Source organism: Falco cherrug, chromosome 1, assembly GCF_023634085.1.
Source record: "Falco cherrug isolate bFalChe1 chromosome 1, bFalChe1.pri, whole genome shotgun sequence".
Lineage (NCBI taxonomy): Eukaryota > Metazoa > Chordata > Aves > Falconiformes > Falconidae > Falco > Falco cherrug.
This window is the reverse complement of record NC_073697.1, coordinates 127,796,357-127,822,298: the sequence shown is the minus strand read 5'-3', so window position 1 is coordinate 127,822,298 and position 25,942 is coordinate 127,796,357. Positions and strand designations below refer to the sequence as shown.

Here is a 25,942-nt window from a genome sequence, read left to right as displayed (position 1 = left end):
AGGAAGTGAGGTCACCAGCATGGCGGCTCGGGGCCGGGGCGGCTGAGGTGCCGATCTGAGGGGGGAATCCGCGTCCATCCTTCCCGGGAGCGGCGGCGGCAGTTCTGCCCGTCTCGCTAATATCGAGTGGCGGGACCAGAGCCGCGATGGCGGTGGGAGCTGTAGAGCTGTGAGGCGGCAGAGCGCGAGCTGGCAGGCCGGGCATAGTGACAGAACCGGGCCGCGGACGAACCGAGCGGCCGCCATGGAGCTGAGGGTTGGGAACCGGTACCGGCTGGGCCGAAAGATCGGGAGCGGCTCCTTCGGGGACATCTACCTCGGTAAGGCGGGCGGCTCGCCGGGGCCCTTCCCGGCGGGCCCCTGGAGAGCGCTGGGGCCGGGCCGCGCTGGCCGCCGCTCGCTGCTGGGCCCGCTCTCAGCCCCGGCAAGGCCGGCCTGGCGGCGCCCGCGGAACCTCGGCTCACCCCGGCGGGGCCCAGGCTGCGCTGCTGCCCCGAAACACCCTCCGGTACGGAGTACCTCGCCAGGGGGGCCCTGCAACATCAATTTAGTATTTCCTTGACATCATGTCCTAATTTGGACAGTGGGGAAATCGGGAATTCTGGCTTGTTTAGCTGCCTCTTCCCGTTGTTGCTTGTGACCTTGGGCACGGTTAATCTTCTCGTCTATAAAACAGGAATAAGGGTATAAATCTCCTCATTTTTTTTGGAGGGGGGAAAGGAAAAAACCGAACAAAGCAAACTACCACGTTAAGAAAAATGTTTTGGGAAATAAACCTGTGCAGCAGGGTTTAATATTACAGCAGTGGACTAAGAAAAATTGCTGTCACAGGAATCTTTGTTTCTTCTCCGAGGCCTAAAAAAAAAAGAATTACACAACTATGGATGACTGGGTTGCAGTTGAAAAACCCCTCAGATCCTTCAAGGAATCATCATAGTTTGGCTATCCTGTTGCTTGGACGTTGCCCCGATGTCTTACTGCATATACCTTATTCTCCTACCGTGATTTCTGTACAACTGTAAAATTTGCAGGATTGGCATTGTCTTGCGTGTCGGCTTGTGTAGCTCTGTCATAATGCCTCCACGGCTTATGGTTATGACAAGCAGTGGTGGGTATGACAGGCTTTGACAGCAGGTATTTCTAAAATACTCGATATATTCTGCAAACTCTCAAACCATGAGGAATGGGTTAAATCCAGAGAAATATGAGTTTTACGTCCTGCCACATAGAAATGAGTACTCTGCTTTTGAAAATTGTGGCAACTTATGAAACATAACAAGTCAGAAAGGGGGAAGAGGTGGAACTTGCAGGGGCTAAGGTAGGTTAACTGCAAATGTCTGGAGGGTAAAACCGACCTCACTAGCTAATGCGTATGTTATGTTTGGCAGTGTAGGCAGTATGAGAGGTTCTTCCAGTGCACAGCTGGCATTCCAAAATAATTTGTTAGCTAAAGCTGCTTGTTTACAGATAGTGAAGTACTGGTTGTCTTCATATAGATCATATGCGTGATGAAAAATCCATGCTTCTAGCTGAAGGTGTGTGGTTGTCTAGAGGCAGAGAACATGATTCCTTCTCTCTGCAATGCTTGCATAAAAGATTGAAGGCTGTTGTGGGAAAGGTGGTGGCAAAGCTTGTGCAAAAATCCTTACTAGCTACCGTTGGGATTTTGGGTGGAGACTAAGACAGCAGTTAAAATCTGAAGAATCTTAGATGATGTGAGAAACTCCTACTTCAGCATTTGACTACTGCTCTGGTAAGTCTGTTTATATTATAGTATAAATTCAAAGCGTAAGTAAATTGAACGTTTTTTTATTTGTCACTTTTATCTTTGCGTGTGTACAGGCCACACCAAAAGTCGCACAGGAAATATTTCTCTGTGTGTTAGTACTACTGCCGTGCTGCATTTTGCATAAGGATTCCTCATCCTTCGTTTCTGACCTCTTTTTATCTCTAAGTAGCCAGGTTGATTTACTTTTAGGGCTTGCTGCAAATGTCGTGCCTGAGCCAGTAGCTAGCAGAGAATTTTAAGCCTGGAAGATCCAGCTAATGGCATGAGTTTCTTTTTTCATGGGAAATTACTGTCTGTCAAGAACTGAAGCCTTTTGTAGAGGCCCATTTGGTTTGCCTACCATTATATGGTAAAACAGAGGTGTTCAAAAATCTATGGTTTTTCTGGTAATGAAATGTTGGTGTTTTTTTTTTTTAAATAAACAGTTTCTGCTTGGTTGTTCAGACTGTACAGTAGGACATAGGTGCCTTGAAGTAACTTAAAATTCTTAAGTACACGTGCCTTCTGATAGACCTTAGTGAATCTGTAGATTAATTCAGTGTAGATTTCCAGCTCAGTTTTATGCTTTGAAATGGGAAGATGTAATTATTTTTCCCTGTTTCCGGTCCCCCTATTTTTGGGTTTTTTTTAATGCAGCTAGTAGGGTGTTGAGGATGTTTCAGAGTAGGGGGCGTGGACTTTCAGTCAGTCAGTCAGTTCGTTGGAATATGGAGCCAGTGACTCTCATTGTTACTAACATAGCTCTTTCTTATTTTTTCTTATTCTCCTCATACCTCTTTCTTTTTGTCCTCATACCATCTTCTGGAATTTTGAATGGCTCCAGCTTTGCTTGCTTAGAATGGCAGGGTCTGTGGGGCAGGATTCTGAAATATAAGTCGATACTGTAAATAAAGGAGTGTGTACAACTAAAAAAAAAAATTTAAAAAAAGAATAAAATTTAGGAATTTAGTGTAGCTACATCTTTTGAAGTTACCCTCCAGAGGAAGATACAAAATAAATGGATTCCCAGGTATTCTGAATACTGTATAAGATGGACAAGGGCAGGGATCAGAGTATTTGTTTTGTTGCTCAGTCCATGAGGTCAAATAGATATGAGTCACAAAGGCGCTGCAGCTCGTGTGTTTTCATTATTTTTGCATTATGTATATTTTTCTCTTAAGAATGAATTCTAGGTTGTAAACTAATCAAAATAGTTTTCAAGGCTTTCCTTAGAGTAGAGGATTTTGCAGTTTAAAAGAAATTACTTTCACAACTCTCAACTCTTTTTCACTTACAAAAGGTGACTTCTCATTATACTGCTTGTTACTACTTTTTAATTAAATTTAATATATCTAATTTAATTCCTCTCGTAGTACTGCTTCTTGCTACTTCTCGAATATTAGTATGTTTTCCTTAAAGGAAGCTAAGCTTTTGGTGGCTACAGAGTTATTTTAGAAATTTTGTCCCAAGGTTTAAGCGGGGACAGAAGTCCCTATTTGGGGACAAGGACTGGATTGCTTGGAAGAATGATTTGTAATTTTGTTCCCCTCTCATCAGTTTTGGCGGACTAAAATATTTTAATTTCATTCTTTTAATATGAAATCTCTTGTCTTGAAGGGGAGGGTTTATACAAAAGTGGAGTTTAGACTAAGGATCTTGGCTATCTTAGGTGATAAAGGCTTATTGGGAAGAATAACTATCCCAAGAAACGACCTGCTCGGTTGAGACCATGTTCTGCATGCACACAAAAAGACATAAGACATTTTATTAACTGGGGGCAGAAAGCAGTGTAATCTTGCATGAGCTCACGGATAATTCCATGCACTCTTAGTTCCTTGTGAAGAGTTGTGCCCATTTTGAGGTGTGGGGCGTTAGCCTGACTTGGTTAGGCTTGGTTAGCCTGACTTTATAGACAAGGCTGTAAAGCACTGAAGTAGCTCCTTAACCTCAGAAACAAGATTTTGCAGTTATAGTAGTTAGGTGAATACAGTAGTTCAGTACTCTGTAATGGTCAAAGAAACATACGTGGAAAAAACAGGAAAGCAGGAAAAATATTGTAATTGTGGACCTCTGTCAAGTGCTTTGTGTGACTCAAAAAAGGGCATTACAGAGCTGGAAAAGGTACAGATCAGTGAAATGAATAATTAGGGGTAATTAAAAATTACTTCTGTACAATAAACAAGAAGAGTTTTTGAACTTTGAAAAGAGTAAAGGGAAAGCGAGGTAGGGTAGAAGTCTATGAAATCTTGAACATTGTGCAGAAAGCGAGTACAGACTTAGTTTCCTGTTTCTTTCCAAACAAAAACTAGCAGACCTCAAGCTAAGCTTTTAAGAGTGGGGATCAGAACAAACAGCAGGTGATGTACTTCACGTGATCCTAAACCATGAGGCAACGCAGAAGAAAGCCGAATTCTGGAAGTAGAGAGGCTCAGCAATATGTCTAAAAAGTATCACACGTCTCCTTTAGCCAGATCCTGCTTCCTAAGTTGCTTGGCTGTGAGAGCATGTATTTTCTTGACACAGCGGGTTTTTTTAAGAATGTCACTTTTACCCTATGTATGTTTAAACTTTGAAAGTGAACAGGTAAGCCAATTTCTTGGTCACCTGAATGCTGAAACAAGAATTTAATTATATTTTTTAAATGTTTTTTTGAGAGGACTGTATGTAATTCTGTATTCTGGATAGTCTGCCTCCCAGCTGGATAGAATCATAAGGTCAGAATACGTCTGGAGTATATTGAGATTTAGGGAAGTTGTAGTCTGTTTCCAAGGCATAAGAGGAGGTGATCTGAATTACTAGCATTTCTTAGGTTGGCAGGGATACATGCCACACCTGTAAACATTCATCCTGAGCACTTCCACAGCAAACTAGAAGTGGAAAGGTGCCCTTCAGAAGATGCACTGGGGGTTTTTTTTTGGAAAGGGATAGGAACAGTTTTGGCTTCCTGTGCGACAAGGTCTAATAGTTGTCCTTTAAACTTCTAGTCTGTTAGAAAGAATTTGTAAGACTTCAGAAGAATTTTTAGGCAATCATGGCTGAAAGTACTTTGTAATCTCTGGGTGTTTGCCATTGAGAAGTAGTTTGTTGATACTTGTTTTGTTTCAGTCTTGACAAAGGAAATGCATCTCCAAAATGTGATGACCAATGTTTTCAATTATTCTGGTTTTAGGAACTGATATTGCTGCTGGAGAGGAGGTTGCAATTAAGTTGGAATGTGTGAAAACCAAACATCCTCAGCTCCACATCGAGAGTAAAATCTACAAAATGATGCAGGGTGGAGGCAAGCAAATTATTTTCCTTCTGAGATTTTACTGGTTTTATGTCTTTGATGTATGTGTGACCTGTAAGTGTTTAATGGTTACGATCTCTTTTGACAAAAGGAGAAATGGAAAAGGTGGCAGGGTAGGTGAAGAGCAGTACCTCAGCTCTTCTACAAGGGATGTAGAGGAGCAGTTCTTAATCCATGGCTACCAGACTTCGTGGTAACCACTAAGATCCTCCCAGTGTTGCTCATGGTCCCAGAATATTAAAATGTGAAAACCTCAAGCAATATATGGAACAAAGTTTGGTCCCGTACAACCAATTGGCAGTACACTGATTGACTTTTTTTTTCATGGGTTTTTCATGGGTCAGTGAAAGATGATAATCACTGTTCTGGAGTGTTTAACCTGACTGCCTATTATAGTAGCACAATTCTAAATTTAGTAAACTCAGGTTACTTTTTATTATATATGTTAGTATTCTTCTGTGAGTTAAAAATATTTCCTTCCTATGGGAATTCTAAAGATAAGATGTCATTATTAGAGAACAGGAGTAGCACAACTTTGTAGCTACTGCATGGTTCTCTGCTAGGATAACTCACTCATGTATTCTGGAATTCTGCAAATCTAAGATTCCTATGCAGTGCTGGGGCATAAACTTAGTTAAGTTTTGCTTTTATTTCATAGTCCCTTGAATTCTTCCTAAATGAGGCTATACTTTACATAAAGACTATATTCCACACTGTATCTGAAATGCAGATGCATTCTCAAATGCAAAATCATACATATAGAAATGGATGATAATGCATAATTTGCATTTAGTTACTTTTTAATTCCTGCCTCATTCAATTGCTGCCTGCGTGTAACCTGAAGAGTCTTCATAGAGTTAAATGCTTCCTTTATGGGCTTACTAAGGCCACGATGGCGGGTTCTTTCTGAGGGGGAATGCTGCGGAGGCATGGGGCAGAAGGTTAAGTTTCCACCTGAATAAGGATTTCTCTGTGAAGGGAATTCAGGAAAAAATAATGCATATCAAGTAGAGTTAAGAGTTTAAAATGGGCAAATTATGCCATTTCACTTCCAAAATGCATAAAATTAACTCAGAGTAAAGGCATTTGAGATTCTGAATAAGGCTACTTACATACAGGTTTAATTCAAAATATTTGAGCAATTCTACAGTTTTGTGTGAAATAACGTTCCTGAGTTTCTCCAAAAAGCAGGGCTAGTTTCAGCACTTTCAAGCTGATTATATAATGTGTCTCATAAACAGCTCCACTTTGGTAGAGATTCACCAAACAGCAAATAGACCAGAACAGGAAGAAAGATGAGTGCAAAGTAAGGGTCATAAATCATTGCAAATTGAAATGGGAGAGAGATGTATTTTATGGTGATCTTGTAGGTTTTGAAATGAAGAAGTTAATTTCTAAGGCCTTCTTCAGTAATAATATTTGGTGGTTTGTCAGTGTCTTTATTTTCAGACTTCCAGTTTGCTCCTTATTGACATCTTGGAGACTACATGAGTATTAATACTTCTAAAATGCTTAAGGTTCAAATCCAGCAAAAAACACTAAATACGTTCAAGCTACAAGCCAAGCACAAAGTTTGGGAGGTTTCTGGGGAGGAGGAAAAAGGCTATTTTTAGACCTCTGTTGCTGTAATTTTATGTTGGTTCTGCAGTGAAATGATCAAATTTTTCATTTCGGAATGGCTGAAGGTTGCATAAAATATTAAGCTTCCCTGTGAGTGCAAACATCACAGTCGTGACCCTCTTAGAATTCATCTTAGGAGCCTTGAAGATTTGTGTATAAATCAAATAGTTATACTGAATAAACTGTTTCATTTTTTCTAGTGGGCATTCCCACAATTAAGTGGTGTGGAGCTGAAGGGGACTACAATGTAATGGTGATGGAGCTGTTGGGACCGAGTCTTGAAGATCTCTTCAATTTTTGTTCAAGGAAATTTAGTCTCAAGACAGTCCTATTACTCGCTGACCAAATGGTAGGAAACTGCTTTGTTGATCTTGACAGTGCAGTATGTTGGAATATTAAAATTTCTTGAGCGATCAGAACCAAGTACGTTGTTTCTGTAATGTAGAGGTGAATAGGCCTGTATCAATAAAGAAAAGACTCAAAATTGGTTTTGTTTCTCTTAAATACAAAGTGCCCTGTCAAAAATGATTGCAAAGTCTAAATTGATTTTTAAAAACCAGACTTGCGCTGTTTGCAAATTAGCTGTTGCGCTGCTCAAAGACAAAAGAAATTCTCCCAAGAAAGTTTTTGTAAACAAATGTAAAATAGACACAGGGAAAGAGCTGGAGAGGTTTATGTTTTGTCTTCCAAATTATGTTCTCTTTAATGCCCTTACATTTTACAGTAAAAAGTTGCATTACCTCTTTTATCGTTAAGACAGTGTTGCTGGTGTTTTTATAAGGAAAAAAGTGTATGCCTAGTCTCTCTCAAGTGATCATTTTTTTCCTCTATATCTAGATTAGTCGAATTGAATACATTCACTCTAAGAACTTCATCCACCGAGATGTGAAGCCAGACAACTTCTTAATGGGCCTTGGGAAGAAAGGCAACCTTGTCTACATAATAGACTTTGGATTAGCAAAGAAGTATCGAGACGCTCGAACTCACCAACATATTCCATATCGTGAAAATAAAAACTTAACAGGAACTGCCCGTTACGCATCCATCAACACTCATCTTGGAATCGGTGAGCTGGGGAGAGCAATAAATAGAAACTTTAAAAGTGTCGATGCACATAATTTTAGTACAAGTAGATGTTGCTTTAATGAGGCATAGAAGATGGTCCTTATTTATGGCACTTAACAGTGCAGTGTGCTTGGCTTCTTATCTCTTGATTGGGTGGGATTTCGTCAGATTGTAATTCTCAGGAATCAGCACATTTTTTAATAATTGCAAGGATTATAGGCTTTTTCTTGTACTGGATGAGTTTATCGTGGGCATAGTAACTCTCAGCTATCTCTTGTTTTTCAAAGGGTTTTTATGACAGTCTTGTTACACAGTCTTTTTGTTTTTCCAGTAGAAAATGAAACCTAATGAGTCCACTTTTTTATACTGTTGTAGAGCAATCTCGCAGAGATGACTTGGAGTCCTTGGGCTATGTACTGATGTATTTTAACCTGGGCTCCCTCCCCTGGCAGGGACTGAAAGCAGCAACAAAGAGGCAGAAATACGAACGTATCAGTGAAAAGAAAATGTCTACACCCATTGAGGTTTTGTGTAAAGGATATCCTTGTAAGTTACTTTTCTGCAGCACGAGGCCTAACATGTTCATATTTTAGTGGGATTTCTTTTTGCTTTACACTGAATTCTACTAGTCTTTTTTACTTCTCTCTCTATATCTATCTATCTGTCTATCTCTCTCTCTTTTTTCTCTTTTTTTTTTTTTTTTCTCTTTTTTTTTCTAAATTTCCACAACGCTGCCCATGATTGGGCATCTCTGTGATAAAGATACTGTGCTTTCAAGACTGGGATCTTTCTGTTCATAGACCATTTGTAATTCTACTTTGTCTTAACTATTAGTAAACAATCATTGAGGTGCCCTCAATTCAAAGGGTAGCTTAGTACATCTGATTTGCACTGTGTTGTGTGTGCATGTGTTGGCATTGGTTGGATAACGCTTGACAGCAAATAGCATTTTGAGAAACTACCCATTTCTTCATATGTGTGGATACTGTTTCTTGAATTAATTAGATTGCATAGTCAGATGCACCTATTGCAGTTGTTTCACTTGAGAATTGTCATTCCAGGTTCACGTAGTTTGGTCTGCTGATGGTCAGCATCTGTGAGAGGTGTAAGAAACCCTCCTATATCCTAGCATCGTGCTTCAAACCTTTTCTGTTTCTCAGTTTGGTATTTACGCCACAGTAATAATGAGGTGGTTTTGAGCCCTGCAAAATGGTACTTATATCAATTTTAAAACTTGTTAATGTTAGCTGCCATCAGGGAATATTGCTGATCTTTCACAAAGAGTGCTGTCTCTATTCTGTCCACACTCTTGGCTTCAGCAGCCAGGTATGGTAATGAGAACTATGGTTTTTGTTAGGGTTGTGTGAAAACTTACTGTCTTTGATCTGTTTCAACTGTCCCTTCATAGGTGTTCCTTTAGGTTCATTAACTGTGTTTTTTCTCTGGGGTTAACAGGCAGGAAAGACTAATTAACTTTTCTTGTGCTCTTCGTTAGAAATTCTTTCATAACATAAATTACTAATACATCATTTCAGCTGGAAAGACTTGAACTTAAAATCTGGTATTTTGATACTGTTGCTTTCTCTGGGGCATTGAATTCACAACAATATTCTTTTTTTTGCTGTGTAACTAATATTTCATGAGCCACATAAAAACAGGTGTTCAGACTAGTCTGAAAATTTGAAATTGTAGCATGACTTACATGGGAAATTGATAGTGGTCCGCTAGTTTTTGTGTGTTTTGTGAGGCAGCGGACATGAATCTTCATGTGACTTAACAACAAAGAGATGCTATTCCATGTCCTGCAAGGAATTGCGTTTAAGTATATTCAAAGGAAAGAAAGGTAAAAAAAACTTTTCTTTGTGGAACTGTAGTTTTAAACCTCTCCTCTTCCACACACACGCACCCCCAGCCTGCTGGTTAAGGAACTCTTAATATTATAGATCCTCTCTGCTGTTGGCAAATGAGATCTTTGATCTCTGTGATAGACAAGGAATTTCCCATTCAGGGTTGACTTGTTAGATGGGCTACAATGTTGCCTTCCGTAGATTTCTAGTATTAGCTCATTATTTTTTTTTGTTACTTTTAGGACATTTGCTGTTGGGCTTAAGGTTGGGTTTGGGGTTTTTTTGTGATTCAGAATTACAAAAAGCAAATGTGAAGCTGAAGGGAAAAAACCGGCTTTCTTCTATTACAGCTGAATTTGCCACATACTTGAATTTCTGCCGTTCTTTGCGTTTTGATGACAAACCGGACTATTCCTATCTAAGGCAATTATTCAGAAACCTCTTCCACCGACAAGGGTTCTCCTATGACTATGTGTTTGACTGGAACATGCTGAAATTTGTGAGTAGCTGATGTAGCTCTCTAAATTTATTTATTTTTTCTGTGGGTTTTTTTTATATATATATTGTCAGTTTTGAGCATCTTAACTGATACTGTAAGACTCTTTTTCCTCCTCAAAGCTCTGTTGTCTAGAAAAAAAGATCATGAAATGAGGAAAAGCAGGAGATACAGGAGCCATGAGGTGGATGTTGAATGATAGCTAGGTTGAAGTTACGGGGTTTTAAATGTGTAAGGCTTCTGAGATACTTTCTTCAGGGCAATCATCAGGCTAGGTTGCAAAATTACCGTTTGGTCCCACCTTGATCTTCAGCACAGGTCATTTGCAACTGTTGAGGAGGTGTCCAGCTGCCATAACATTATATGTGTACATTAGCATTTTGAAGACTGTCCCAGCAGTTGCATGAACAAAGTTTATGGCAGTTCCCTAGAAATTTTGTCAAAAGTCATGCCCTAGCAAATTTCAATTCATGGGTTGTCCAGTTCTTTATTTTCAGTATTTTTATCCAAATATGTAGTTGTAAGCTCAGTAATCCCCCAAGTTGTTCACTAGCCTTGACCCGTAGGGTGCCAGCAGAGCGGCTGAAGATGCTGAACGTGAAAGGCGAGAACGAGAGGAAAGATTGAGACATACACGAAATCCAGCTATGCGTGGATTACCCTCCACTGCTTCTGGCAGGCTGAGAGGAACACAAGATGTAGCTCCTCCTACTCCTCTTACCCCAACCTCACATGCTGGTAAGCAAGCAGATACCTGGATAGATGCACCTTGTAGACTACTCTAATTTTGCAGTTTGTTCCTGGTCATTGGAAATTCAAAATTAGACTTAGAGTACCTGAGTGGTATTTGTCTCTGGTAAGGGTTTGGGGTTTTTGTTTGTTTTTTCTCCCCCTTGTTTTTCAGTAGATTGAAAGTAATTGGATATACTCATTACCTGCCGATTGCTACTTAGATTTCTGTGAATGTAAAACAAAGGCCTTGATTTCGCTTGTTTGACTCTGTGGAAGTTTAATATGCAAACACTGAGAATACAGTTTTTCCAGTGACCACGTTGTAATCCCATTTCTCATTATGAGAATGTACTGTGTTTTTTCTCACAGCCAATACCTCTCCTCGGCCAGTATCTGGTATGGAACGAGAAAGGAAAGTGAGTATGAGATTGCATCGTGGTGCCCCAGTAAATATCTCATCATCTGACTTAACAGGCCGACAAGATACCTCTCGCATGTCAACTTCGCAGGTAAAAAAGATTTCTGTGTAATGGAAAATGAGGGTGATTTGATAAAGTTAATTTGCCAAAAGAACATATCAGCTAATTGATTTGATTTCATACTGGTTTTGCAGATGATGTTGACTTGTATAAATACTTGATGTTTTAACTGAATGTTAACAGTTAAAACAGTGATGTAGCTGTAGACTACTGTAAAGAAAAAAAATTTTTTTCACTTTGGCAGCAATAAGCAGAAAAGGCTCAAGGTAATACAGAGTCATTGGTGTATGAGGTGATGCACAATCCTAGAGATACAGCATTTTAACCTACAATTACGGTGTTTAGCCCCTCTGCTCATTGGATTTCTTGTATTTGTTATCAGTGAGGAAGCAAGAGTAAGTTAGAGGCAGTTGTGAGTCATGTTTCCAAATCAACAGAGCAGAGAATGTGGGTGCAGAATAGACAAGGAATAGTTGGTGAAGAACCAAAAACTGTAAAAGTGAAGAAATGCTGTAGTGCAGTACTGTAATTCAGAGCAGATAAGAAGCCACGTATGTGGATGATGGATAGGCCGCAGAAGGCTCATTTGAAGAGGACGGCAGGAGGAGGAATGACAGAGTGTGATTCATAGCCACAGTCAGCACTGAAATTATCCTCATTGGTTACAGTGACTTAACAAAGATTTTAGAAATGTTTCTTTTTAAGACTGACAGACAATGTTTAAATACATTTTTAACTCTTTAAGCTATAGCTGAAACATCCATTTTTCAGGGTATTCACACAGACTTGTCATAAGTAGTGTGTGGCCTGGCTCTGTACAGCTTGCCTTCAGTCTTACCTGCAGAATGGGGAGTCATCTGTACTGTAGGTATACTGCAACATTACTGGGAGAGCAGTCTGTTCTGAGGACTGGTGCAGTCACCTAGGGGTTTCTCCATCACACTTCAATGCTGTGCTGGAGTTAACTGCATAATTTTTGCTGTGGATTCATTTCTCATTGATGGAGGATATTGATAAAAATTAAATCGGTTCCTTTTGGCTTCATCATTTGATTGGCAAAATTAATTATTTGGCATAGTATGTGTTCTTACACATGACGTCTTGCTGCTAGAGGGAGTGCATTTTTAGATGGAAGCCAGGTGGGTATCTGTAATGAAGACTGAGGGTGAAATGGGGAAACAATTCTGCTGTAACAAAAGTGAAGTGGGATTTTTTGGGTTGGTTTTCAGCTGAATGAATTGTTTCACCATATAGCTGCATAAATGTTTGTCCTTCCACAATGGATGAACAGTTCGGGCACAGAAATGACTGAACGGGAGTAGGAGGCCGGTCAGGTTTTCTGTGTTGGCTTTGGTGGCAGTTTTTGCCAGTTTAAATTGTTCACTGAAGTACAATTCTTGCCACCAGAAATTCTCGTGTTGAAGTATTTTATGGCTGAAGTTTGTAAATGGTATGAAAACTAAGAGAGTAGAACTGCACATAGTTACGCATCTTGTAAATATGCATAAACCCCTGATAGAAGGATGTAAAGAAGGTGCAGGCAGTGATACCCAGTGAATGGACAATGGACAGTGGGCAGAAATTGAAATACAAGAAATTCCATTTAGACATAAGAAAAAACATTATTACACTGAAGGTGGGCAAGGACTGGAACAGAACCTAAGAGGTTGTGGAGTCTCCCTCTTCTGAGTTACTCAGAACACAATTGGACATTGTCCTGAGTGGCCTGCTCTAGTTGTCTGTGCTTTGGGTGGTGGGATTGGACTAGATGATCTCCACGAGCCCCTCACGACCTCAGCTGTTCGGTGAGGCTGTGACACAGAGTTCCCCCTGAATGTTTACTCAACTGTAGAGATGGTTTCCGTGTAAAGTGTGTGTGCCCAGTATTTGTCTCTGGCATTCTGAGCAAATCACAGATACTTTGTATCTGTGGCCAGTCAGATAAATAATTAATGAAAGTAACAGAAATAAGTGCAGTGGTGTTACTTGACTGTGTTAGGAGAGAGTACGTATTTTTTTTGCTGTATTACTGACTTGGTGCTCAGCATGCACATACGCTTTCCTAAACATTGTAAAGTATGAGTAATCCAGGTGGGTTTGCAGATACATTTTGGTTCTGCCTAACTTGTAAAATGGGAATACTCTGAGATTGTGTAGGACTGCAGGGTTTTTTGAGGAGTCTTTGAATACCCAGATACATAATTTGGGGTACGGGCCAACAGTACAGTCTGGCTTAATGGCGCATTTCCATACCTGCCCTTTTTAACACTGTGGTGCAAGCATGAGATCAGATCACTCTGTTGACTTCTTTACCATCCCAACAGCAGCCTAATCGGGATCTTCTCGTGAGTTCATTAATCGATCATTCATTGTCTGTTGTCTTCGTTTAGTTCTTATCCAGGCAGTGAATTGCTGCTGGTCTCCTATCATGGTGACTGAATAACAGTGTGCGATTGTAGTACAATTTAAACAGCTTCCCATGGGCCTCGGATTTGGAAGGCAAGAGGGATCTACTTAGACTTTACTTTATAACACTTGCCCTTGGGCTCGTTAGAGAAAATTTGCTTTTCATTTTCCCAGTTCTTGCTTACTCCGTAGCAGGCAAGGTGGCTCAAATTGTTGCAAGTTTTCATAGCTGGTGCTCTTACCGTCTTCATAATGTTGAAGTAATTCTTCCATAATCACAATGCATCCTTAGATGTTAACCAGGTTACCAATTAAAGTCATGGTCCCGTTGTCTTTATAGCTTGTTCTTAGTCAGGAAAACCTCAAGTATCCAGGTCACGTGGCAAGGTTATTAAGGAGAATTTTGATTGGCTAAGTGTAAGACTATAGAAAATCATCTATACCGCTTACCAGGAGAACAGTAAAGAACAGCAGCTGTTTGTCCGTTCCTGTTCCAAGTGTGTTAGTTTCCTTTGTAAGTCTTAAGTAAATATGCCACTGCTGTTCCTGTTTCAGGAAGTGCTTAGACCATACTCCTGGTAGAAAGCAAAGTTTGCTATGCAGATCTACTGATGTCTTATGTTAAGGACTACATTTTTTATTTATAACTTGATAAATCAGTTTTGTTATTTTATTTGGATGCATTTGTTTGCTAAGGCAATGCTGCATCTGCAATCCCCACCTTTCGTCATCTAGAGGAAGGGCTACTGCCTGTTGAACTCTGGGCAATGGAGATTTGCAGAAGTTACTCAAAGAAATAATGAAAGCTGCTTACTTCTAGGTAGAGTTCTTAAAGATGACTCTGCATTTTTATCTTTTTTTAAAAAATGAGTTCTGATTAGTTCGATCTGAAAGTGAAAACTAAGGCTGGGAATGTAGCTAATATGAATGAAAATTCTCTTATGGAAAGTATGTTCCTCCCAGAGAAATTTAACACTCAGAAAAATGGTAATTGGTAAGGATAGCAAAGTAAGTGTCATGTATATTCCCCACCTCCAAGGTATTGTCCATGCAGTACCTAAATTATTATCATTAGAAAGACTAGTGCTTTGTAACACTAAGTAATGAGGGTTTATTGGAATAATAGCTAGCACGTCTTCAAAATGGTTCATGAAACTTCGGTGTTTATAAGGAAATTATGTAAATTTGATGTCACACATTATTCAGTAGTTCTCTTGATTATATGGAAGCGAATGCAACAGCTACAAACCTGCAAGTTGTGAGATGTTTGACAGTGATGAAAGTTAGTGAGAGTTGAGCAGTCAGGTAAAGCTATTCAAATAAAATGTGCATTACTGCAGTACTCCAAAGCCTGATTAGAATGATGGAGTGGAGCCCATTGTCTTGTATGTGGGAACTATATCTGTGATAAGCAATGACTGAGGAGGCATTAGGTGTAATGGTGGAGAGGTTGGTGTGATGTCATAACAAAAGGGAGTAACTTCATCCTTGAATCTATGTATGGTATAGTAATGAACAGAAATTGAGACATTATTTCATGTCATTAATGAGACAGATGCTGGAATATTATGCTTAGTTCAGTTCTCAGAATCTTAAGTTGTTGGAAAACGGTATGTAACACAGAGAAGAGGCATAAAAATTGAGCTTGGGAAAACAGGTTGTACAATGCAAGAGTTTCAAATCAGCGTTTTTCAAGTTTGTCTGAAAGGTAAGAGATCATCTTAAGTTAGTTGGTGTAGTATTTTAGAAACTGATTTTAACAGGAACTGACATTTATGCAAAAGACATATGTGAAGAACCTGTTGCTTAACATTAAAACCACTCACATTTTAAAAAAAAGTGGAACTGAGGTCTAAGTGAAGGCAGTTAGCCACTGAAACAACTTCTTTTAGAAGTAGAACATCTGTCCCCTTTGCTTTTGCATCAAAACTGGATTCATTTCTAGGTGGTGTCTTCAGGTCTAAAGTAAGCCTAAGTTACAGGTCTCTGTGCAGTGAAGAGCTGTGATCTGTGCTGGACATAAAATCATACCAGCTGTTAGAAGATCCTTCTGCTCTTAAGGTCTGTGAGTGAATTGTTCAGTTAGTCTCCTTTACGTGGGCTTTATAAACGTTAAGAAATGTAGTAAAGGAGATCATGAGTATTCATTCCAGTAGGCGCTACTTTGAATCATTCTGTCAGTCCACGTGGCACACACAGACTGCATCCTGAAAGCAATGATCATCTCAAGAGTCTAGTTATGGGTGAGTAGCCTTCGTTTCCCTTCACAGAAGGTTCAATCTGACTGTTCATGATATGCAGTAAATTGTTTAATATTTTTTTTCCTGAATGTGGCATGTTCAGCATTCAACCATCAAAGCTGTGCATAACTCCCACTGGTAATAGAGGTATTCTCTCTGTAGTTGGAAGAAAAAATTGGAATGCTGCACAAAGAAATATTTGATTAAGACTCTTTGACAGGAGAAGTTTTTAGAAGACTGTAGCCAACAATGGCATTGAACAACTCAAGTGTTGTGCTACTTCCCTGGAGGAAAAGCAACATACTTCCAATGCCCCTGCATTTTCCATCTCCTCATGAGCAAATCTTTCTCCATATATCTATCTTTTAATAGGCATCATATTCTGCATTGTTCTTCTGACCCTGTCAGCTTTCTTTGAGGAATAATGATTTGTTCCTTTTACGTATCTCTTAAATTGATAGAAATGTCTTTTAGAAGTCTGAAATCAAAGCTCCTCGAAAGATATGTTTGCTACTACAGGTTTAGGTTGGATATTTGTTAGACATCTTAATATATTGGGGCAGTGGAACTGTTACAAATTGCTGTCTTTTCCCCTACCTCAGAATAGCATTCCTTTCGAACACCATGGCAAGTAGCTGCTCGTCTCCTTTCGTTGGAAGGCAGCACTGGGTGAGTGCTTCTCATTAGACACCAAAACTTTGGAAGGGGTGGGGAAAAATAATCTTTGGAAACGTCCGACTTTGCTTCTTCTCCTTACGTTATCTCATAGTTGTACCTGTGCCTTCTGGTCAGGTGCTCGAGGGAGCTTTGGTTATTCTCTTGACTTAAAAGTAAATGTCCTTCCAAAAGTTGGAACTATTGCTGCTGTTCCACTTGGACTCTTAAGCAGAGTTGACAAAAAGAGCAGCTTAAAAAGTCCCTAAAGTTGTTCAAGCATCAACAATAAAATAAAATAACCAAGTCAAAATTTTAGCTTTTTGAGAATTACATGTCTTTCCAGGGATGTTCATGCAGCAATATGTCATCCATTCAAAACCAGATCTGCTTCAGAATTGTAAAACCAAAATACTTTTAGGAAGGCTAAATTGACTATATTACTCAAATGAGGCTCTGTCTTGTCATGAATGGAATGTTCTACTACAGCTGTATCCATTTTTCAGTGTTTATATTCTTCTCTGTTCCTTATGAGCTGTCATTTTAAAAATACTCAGATCTATATTTTAAAAATATTCACATACTAATGAGATTAGTTTGAATATGAGCATCTTGGTGGTAGACAGGCTTTGATCTGGGTATTTAGAACTCCTTTCCACTGTTCAGTGTGGTAGAAATTTCTGCCTTTCTGTGTGCAGCTTTTGGCTTTTTAGTCTGTTCTGCTTTTGGCAATAAGAGGTTTAATCAGGGAAGTAAGTTTCAGTTGGAATCTGAACCTTAATGGCTGAAGGATGCTTTCTTAAGTATTTCAGGAGCTTCTTTGCTTTGCTTCTCATTAAAAAAGGCTGTGAGATTTTTCTGTTCCTTAATAAATTCTGTTGTATAGCTCTGTCTGCTGCCTCACTTTCTCTATAAAACTTAAGCTTGCACTAATCCTGTACCTCTAGTTGGTGAAGAATCCTGCATTCCTCTTCCGTTTTCCCCTCCTGCTTTGTATGCTTGGCTGACTGTGCACAAGCTGCTTCATAAACAGTTTGTAACCTTAAAAAAGATCCGACTGTAAATGGCAGCTTAACACTTTAAAGTCCAATTGTTAGACTGTAATCAAAAATATAATTAAAAAGCAAACTCAAAGCTTTGCATTGGAAAGCTTGTGTGCTGGAGACATGCACATTCGGGTCTGCTCAGGGTTGTGTCTGCGTTGGTTGGCCTTTGCTGTGTGCTTTACTATTTGTAACTGTTTACAACTGAAATTAATACTGAATACTGATTCAACTGCTCAGACATTTCTCACTTCTTAAAATTGCAGTGATATGTGGTTATTTTTCACTTGCATGTGAAAGTGTTACTGAAATAACATTGCACTTACTGAAATGGGTCGAGCTGGAAATAATGAAGTGTCTTGCAACAACACAATGTCCCATGAAAAAAGAAAAGCCATTGAAAATAATGAAATTTTTTTGGCCCTCTTATTTGGACATTTTTCCCCCATAATTAATTATTCATCAAGTCTATTTCTAGACATAGGTAGTGTTTTCATCTGGTTTGTTTTTTCCTCTGTGCATGTTTATGCTGTCTTGACTTGTCTTCAAAACACCCCCTATGGCTGGAAAGGTGAATTTTCCATGTTAACTTCTAATAAAGGAGGAAAATACAGGGAACTTCATGTAGCTGCAGGTGGGTGTGAAACATCGTATAGCTTGTTGGATTTTAAATTTACTCCCTTACTTTCGGCAGCCAATTATTTAAAAGTACGTTGAGAGCCACTTGTTTGTTGACTGTAAGGATATGTGCTGACGTTGTCTTGTTTTTTGGCTTTGGTAGATTCCTGCTCGGGTAACTACCAGTGTTCTCCAGTCTGCTGTGCACCGATGAAAATTATTTTGCCATGGAGGGCAGATAATGCATGGCTGATCTCCTATGTTACCAATGGCTTTACTAGCAAAAATACCCTAAACTAGAGCGGAAACGTTACAATTGGAGTTCTCCATGTGACTTAAAAAGCACTTGGAGGAACATGGACAGACTCCAGCAGCTGCCATTACAGGACGCTTTTGCCAGAAACCCAATGACCTTAAGAGAACCCTGTGGTAACAGGGCTGGAAAAGAAAGACGGTTTACAGAGTTGACCGCCTGTTTTCGGATGGCCATTTCAGTTTTCCCTCCACAGGCGGCAGACTTTACCCCCTTTTTATTATTCTACTGTAACTATAAATCTTTTACTTGGTTTAAGAAAGTTTTTTGTATCATTTTGCTAAAATTACTGGCTTATTTCTCTGTAAGGAACTCTTGCTTTTGTCTGATTTAAAAATGTAGAATATAAACCTAAAGACAATTACTTGAAATTTCTTGTTTTAAAAAAAATAGTCTGGCAGGGAACATGTAAATGAATCAAAATTATCTGACTTTATTTAAACTGTTTACTTATTTGTATGGTCCCATTCTGAGATTGTTTTCTCATGAAATTTTTAAAACTCTTAGAATTTTACTTTGCTGTTTGCTGTCTTCATTCACATTTAACTTTCTGTGTAACACAAAGGGATTTTTAGTATTCATTCTTTTTCATAAAAGAGAACTAAATACCCTGCAGAAGAGACTTTAGTAAAGAAGGTGATAATGGATTTCTTGTTTTGTAAAGAATATGAAGGACAAAGTGAAAGACTGGCATCTGAGGGATTTAGAATTTGAAAGCTTGTCTTATCTCTCTGCTTAGTTTGGGTAAATGGATAGTTTCAAACATTGTTTTTATTGGTAAAATTGTATTTCCTGCACTCTGAGGCTGGTTAGCTTGGAGGGCATTGCAAGTGGAAAATACACATTGCTACTGAGTCTTCAGTGAATTTGAATGTTTCATTCAGCATCTATGTTTAAAAATAAATAAGTTGATTCAGGCCTTCTGTTTCATGCCACGACTCAAAAAAGGAGTTCTTATCAAAAAAAAAACAAAAAAAAAAAACCCCAAAAAACCCAAACCCAAACAAAACCAAATCAACCTATTCTTGCTGTGAAGTCCTGAGAATTTTCACAATTCAGGTACATACCGTATTTAATTCTTAACTATTCAACCTGAGTAGCTAGGAACGGATGACTCAACGTGCTTAGGTTGTCCAAAAAAAATATTGCAGGTGTTGTTAGCACCTGTTGGTTATGGAATATGGGAGATTGTTCGTATTGTTTGTTACTTTAAATGATCTCATAAAATAAAAAGTACTCAGAACTGTATCAGAAGTACTGTTTATACTAGTGTGACTGAAGTAATGGGAAGTTCCACGTTGGAAATGGAAAGTATATACAGAGACTTTGTTTGAACAGTTAGGTATCTTAAGAAATTCTTCCCTGCTTGAAAACCAAAATTTTTTTAAAGGCCTACTGGTCTTCAGAGTTTTATGAAAAGTAATTTTTATTGGTTTAGTGTCTATGAATTCTGTTTTGCCCCTCTCGAAGGTCCACATATTATTAGTCACTCTTCTTTGGATGTTTTCAGAACATTAGCTACTTGCTTGTGTGTACTCTGGGTCTGACTGGGGAAAGCTGTGTTTGGGAAGAGTGTAGTGGAAAAGCTTACGAGTTTGATCCATGGATAAGTTTGCATAAGATAATTATTTCCTCAGTTACTATAAACTTCAGTATTTTAGGCATGTGCACTACCATTTGAACAGTTTTACACTTCACTGTGCTTTCCTTGTAAATATCTGTCGTTAATATACTGTTAGAGGGACTTACAAAGGCAGCCTCTTTATTCTGTCTGTATCTGGAAAATTAGATTGCTGTGCTATACTTAAAAGTTGACTGCAGACTTCTAGAATTGTACTCACTTGTAGGCAGTTTTTGTCCTTCATAATAGTTAAATTCCATCATGTGGAAAATAGACTGTCTATATAAACCTGTGTATTGGAAACCAGTATCTCAGAGCACTTCATTTGTACTACCACTGTATTTGTGTACTTTAACAATTGTGTAAATACATTCATAATAACTTCTATTCTTCTTTGGTGTAACTTACTTACAATGAATCCTTACTCTTTACTTGGTGTAACTTTTTTTTTTCTTTTTAAGGGGTTTCTGTACCTACAAAGAGCATTGTCAGTTGCAAACATTTGAAGACATTGTCACGGTGCTAAAGCTTTCACTGAAGGATTTTGGTAGTCATGGTCAGAATGCAGCAGTTAGGGTATACAGGAAGAAAGAGAAGGCATTCATTGCTTTACTCACAGACATCATGTTCTTTTGTCTCTTTAAAGGTAAATGTTTTTGTTTGGATATTGCTTCTTTTCTAGAAGTCTTTTCTACAAATGCTTTCTCTTATCAAATAATACATTGTATTGGTAGGAAGTGTGGGAGGAGAACTGCTATTCAGACTTGATCAGTTATGGGAGCTAGGATAAAAGCAAGAAAAATACGAAGTTCTACCCACAACGCACTGTATAATAAAAGTCATGGCTTTTGCTGTGCAATTCTCAAAACTCTATTCATAATCTTAAGGCGAATGCACCTTCAGGAATCCTCTGTTTTTCTCATTAGCAGGCCTTGAAAAGTTGGAATGATATTTAATTGATCCTCACAGTTTTCATTTAGAACTGGCTATGTGCTTTTATGTGTGCTGCTGTTTTACATAATATTGATGGTTGCAGAGTCCCTGAATTCTTTGTGGTACAAGTACATTGAAAACAATTGAAAATAAATCCTACGCTTTGAGAGAGATATTAAGTAAAAGCATGTAAGCAGTCCATGTTAATTCCATGTTAACATCATGAAAGAACTCAAAATCTTCCTTGAAGGGGAAGGCGTGTAGAACTCAGAGGCATCTCATCCTTCATTCTCCAGTGGGGAAAAATATTACACGCACAGCTATTTGTTGTCTTTGTTTCCCCACCTTCCAGACCTCAGAGTGGCAGCTCTTCTGTAAATCTGTCAAAGGCAACACTTTCAGCAATTGAATTTCTCAACAAGAATCTTTACAATTAATTGTAAGTAGATCATTAGCTAAAGTGTACATGTTCATTTCAAGAATATTTATTTTCTCTTTGTAAAAGAATGAAATAAAAAGGTATTTATTTTGTTCTCTAACTGTTGCTTTACAAAAGCAGCACTTCATGTGTATAAAATACTAAGTGAAAACAAACAGCGTTGCTGGGGTTTTTTAATAGTGTTGAGCCACCTGGTCAGAAATCTAGATTGTTGTGAGGAAGTGCAGTCTACCGTGAACTTAATCCTACAGTAAAGTAGCTTCTAAAATTCACTGGATGAGACAGGTTAATAATAAAAAGGTTTTGCTGTTAAAGAATGCAGTGCTTCATTATTAAAAACAGTACACTTCCCTCTGGTTCATTCAGGTGACAATTATTGGCTTTACATGTATATGTCTAGGTTTAAATGATGACATGAACCTGAATTATATGGACTATTTGCATCATTCAGTAGCTTTGTATCAGGAGAGTGCTCAGAGGCCTGATCTTCACAGCGAAATCCTACCAACTTTATCAGGAAGTGTTTGCACAGGAGTAACACTTCATGACTTTTTCTCAGACATTGGTAGCTTTTTCCTGTTTAATCTTATTAAGACTAGTATGCTTCAGTTCTTTTGATGAAACCATTGCAGGCTGCAGGCAGAGGGACAACAGAAAGTTAGATGAGAACTGTATATACAGAATGTACAAAAACACACAGTCTACAAAAATAATTTTTTATAGTGTACTTTGTTAATCTCATTTTGGGAAAATTCTTGACTCAAAATGCATAGATAAGATCTAGGTCTGAGAAATACAATTGTAATGGATCAAAAAAAAATTTGGAAAAAGGAGAAATTGTGTATCATCCTGAAGCATTAAGCCCTAGTCTACTGTGTCTTTGCTGTGACCAGTCCAGAATACATGGGGTGGGATGTGGAACAAAACAGGAATTCATTTGGTACATTATGCACTAGGAAGAAAATGTCTAGTCCTGATCATAACCAGACAAAACTTAGAGTTTCATTACAGTCCTCAGCTTGGTTGAGAGCTGCAGGTGTTACAGGCACAAAGGCTATGCAGAGCTTCTGGTATTTCCAAGAATCCATAAGGAAAGGATGAACCAGCGATTCACACTATTTTGAGGTCATGTGCAGATTTTTTTCATAAAACACCCCAAACAGCAAAGATTTCTCTGCTCTCACTGCTAAGAAGTTGTATTTAAAATTTGTCTGACACTGTCAACCACTAGATCTTACACCACATTTCTAAGCAAGACTGAAAAGTCTTTTGCTATTTAAGAATTCTAAATACTAAAACCTAGATACGCTTCTTCAGTGGATTCAAATTTTCCAGTGAAAGGCTTTAAACTGCTGAAACAGTAGTAGATGAAGAGTCAGAAGAGCAAGAGCTATCATTTCTTACTGCTCCAAAGCATTCATCTAGGGATAGTGAGGAAAATTCCCAGCTGGAATGTTGCGGAGTTGATGAAGCAGGTACTGAGATCAGAGAAGGAATAAGCAGCATGTAGCTAGAGGTAAGTAGCTTTTTACTGTCTGCCTCTAACTTCTCATACTTCCTCAGACAAATGCAGGATGGTTGATCTCACAGACTGTTACTAAGATGGTAATTCTTAAGAGCCCTGACTTTTGCAGTAGATGTGCCTATTTCCTACTGGCACAAAGATGAGATCTATTCCAGAAGCGTTGAGAAGGCTGCTAAAATCATATTCCAAAGCCATTGCTTCTCATATGCAGTGCCTCTGCTATTGTCAAAAGTTGTTTCCTCTTCATATATTGGTGGGTTATCTTCCTTCGACAGGTTCAGCAGCAGGGAGCAACAGCTCTGCAGCTCAGGTCATGCCTGTTTCCCTCCACAGCAAATGGCCTGACACCTTTCTTTCAGAATACCAGAGTTAAAGATTTAACTCTGGTTTTCTGTCACAAGGATGTGCTGACTGCACGCTAATAAATTCTGTCATTTCAGTCCACCCATATTCATTCCTGTAGCAGCATATGGCTTGACCTGGCCAGCAGGATAGCGGTGGTGATGACACCTTAAGTCTTACCAGTTTAACTAAACTAGCCTAGAAAACGTAGTCATCTGTTTATGCAAACATGGGGGTTTATGTAAGCTAGACCTACAATCTTTTCAGTGTAAATACACAGAAACTTTTGAAGCTGAACTTGGATTTCTCAAAAATTTCTCAGCAGAGGTACTTAGAATTAGGCACAAATAGCTGTGAGCCTTCTAGATAGCCTCTAGATAGCAAAATGTAGCTCTTGGAACATCAAAAAGACTAATTTTGCTTCACTTGGGTGTAGCCTTGAGATTGTACCTTGAAGAGCCAGTCTTAGTTGTGGCATCATAGGATCCAAAAAACTCCGCCATAAATGTATTCTTAAACTATGTTTTCTTAGGAGCTTTCGATTCTAAAGGTTCTTTAGATTCTTTACTTGATGGTAAAGACTGCTTGCTGACAGGTCAGTACTGACAGAAAATACTTGGGGGGTTTGTAAGTCATAGTAGTTCATAAAACTACCTGCAAACAAAACCTGGAGTACTCTTTAGAGAACAAGGAAAATAATTTCTACATGGAGCACCACAAAATTAATATTACTTTAAATTAGTTGGTGCTTTAGAACAGTCTTCAGGGTTGTTTACAGTGGGAGCCCATTTCCATTTTCAGACTGGCCAGACCGTAAGTCATGGGAAAAGCAGTCCCCTTGTCCACATCAAATTCTGGCTGCCTGTCAGCTTGGTGTCCCCTCTTTTTTTTCTTCTCTGCTTCTGTATAGCTATTTGAGCATGTGCAAGTGAAAGCCACTTTCTAAATCTGGGTGCTAAAGTTATTTTTCCTAAGCTTATTTTCTCAGACCCACGGTTTTTGACAAGCAAATAAATATTTATTCGCTACATCTGCAACAGTTTACTAGAAAAGCATTAAAAAACAAAAAAATCTAAGCGTAAATAAATGTACAACATTACATTAAAGTGCATTAACAAGAAACAAAGTCATACTCCCATAATCCTAAAGACAAGCATGGCAGAGAGACAGACACACACATATACAAGTCAGTACTTACCCCTGTATCATGTGAGAGTTGGTGTTTTCCTGAAAGCCCTCTGTTTATGATTGCCTACCTAGCTGAAGCTTTTCTTTGGGATGTTAACAAAGGTGCATGTGTGAGAGTATTTTGGATTTTCGTGTTGAAGACTGATTGCTTGGTTAGGGGAATGTTTTAATTTCTGCTTAGAGAATGATTTTACATTGGCTAACACATTTGTTTGGATGGGATTTAATATCAATAAGCACGAGATCTGTCCGGTCCTTCACGCCTTGACACCATACCTTCATACCATGTCAAGTACCAACTTTTGGGAGCTAGCTGCTGTAGCAGCAGGTGTGGCTGAAGGCTTGCTGTAATGTATTTAAGAACTGGAGAAAAATGATTATGATTTCAAACAGAGAGCTGCATCGCTTTAAGGTTTTTAGTTCTGCTGATATCTTCTAGGCTCCAAATAGCTACAAGATATTTTATTCAGAAATTATGAAAAAGCAAAGGTATCTTTGTATAGGAGGAGGAACGAAACAGCTTTAACCCTGCATTACTTGTTGTCTAGTGAATGGGCAAACGGTCTCTACTGTACTGGGTGTTTTGCATGTTTGATACATATATAAATATATATATATGCATACACCTCTTTATATATTCTCTGTGTGTTACAGGCATTTATATGCACACCCTCTCCTTGCATTAGGAAGTTAATGGTCTAAGATCCATTACATGATCAAACATACAATATTTTAACCATAAATCCCTACGCTATTTATAGAATGTACAAAGATCTAAAAAGCTTTAAAAACTATGCTAGCCTGTATGCTAAAAGACCGTTCATTAGCTCCAGAGAAATTATCTATGAAAACTATCTTTCAGCTGTTTTATAGTATTATACCTGAATTTTTTGCACTTGTGTTTTTCAGTTGTTTTACTCACAGGCTTCTTAAACAGTTCATGAACTATGTGTCTGAAGAAATTACATTTTTTCCAGTAGTGTATGATGCAAGAGCAAATTACATTATCTTTGGGATGCTTGGCAGTTCAGCTTTTGCCTTCCCTTTCCCTTTCCCTTTTTTCAAATAAGAAAATTTTAACCAGGTGAAGATTAGACAAAGGTTCATCCATGTTGCATGGAATTGTTCTGCTTGTGTCCCCCGGCAGCTGGTGTTTCTTTATCAATGCTTTATGACTCCCAACCATGCCACATCCTCAAAATGCATGAAAGAGTGCATCTCACAAACTGCTCATAAGGGGATCTCAGTGGTGTTGAGATTAAAGAAATACTGTACCAAAATACCTGGAGGGGTTTAAAAGCAATTCCTTGAGAATTTACAATAA

General features: G+C 38.7%; 1 protein-coding gene across 6 annotated transcripts; it reads left to right on the top strand.

Moving 5' to 3' along the window:
• CSNK1D (casein kinase 1 delta) lies at nucleotides 1-21,312 on the top strand. 6 transcript variants are annotated; one of them, XR_008730035.1, is made up of 11 exons: nucleotides 3-320; nucleotides 4,938-5,048; nucleotides 6,878-7,026; nucleotides 7,515-7,743; nucleotides 8,118-8,288; nucleotides 9,940-10,088; nucleotides 10,652-10,823; nucleotides 11,187-11,326; nucleotides 16,545-16,611; nucleotides 18,211-18,273; nucleotides 18,421-20,578. XR_008730035.1 is itself a non-coding variant. In XM_055697862.1 (10 exons), the coding sequence occupies exons 1-9, from the start codon at nucleotides 245-247 to the stop codon at nucleotides 16,575-16,577; spliced, it is 1,230 nt and encodes a 409-aa protein (XP_055553837.1). In that variant the 5' UTR covers nucleotides 3-244; the 3' UTR covers nucleotides 16,578-16,611; nucleotides 18,421-20,578. The 6 variants fall into 6 exon arrangements, 5 of the variants coding, with proteins under 5 accessions (XP_055553846.1, XP_055553837.1, XP_055553828.1 ...); XM_055697862.1 differs by lacking the exon at nucleotides 18,211-18,273; XM_055697853.1 differs by lacking the exons at nucleotides 16,545-16,611; nucleotides 18,211-18,273; nucleotides 18,421-20,578 and adding an exon at nucleotides 20,653-21,312.
• Nucleotides 21,313-25,942: the final 4,630 nt, after the last annotated feature.

Bases quoted from the DNA above. Each gene is read 5' to 3' on its own strand.
- CSNK1D (XM_055697842.1), top strand. From the start codon at position 245: ATGGAGCTGAGGGTTGGGAACCGGTACCGGCTGGGCCGAAAGATCGGG. The intron at 7,744-8,117 runs GTGAGCTGGGGA...ATACTGTTGTAG, and splicing joins CAACACTCATCTTGGAATCG to AGCAATCTCGCAGAGATGAC. The intron at 11,327-18,420 runs GTAAAAAAGATT...TGGCTTTGGTAG, and splicing joins CTCGCATGTCAACTTCGCAG to ATTCCTGCTCGGGTAACTAC.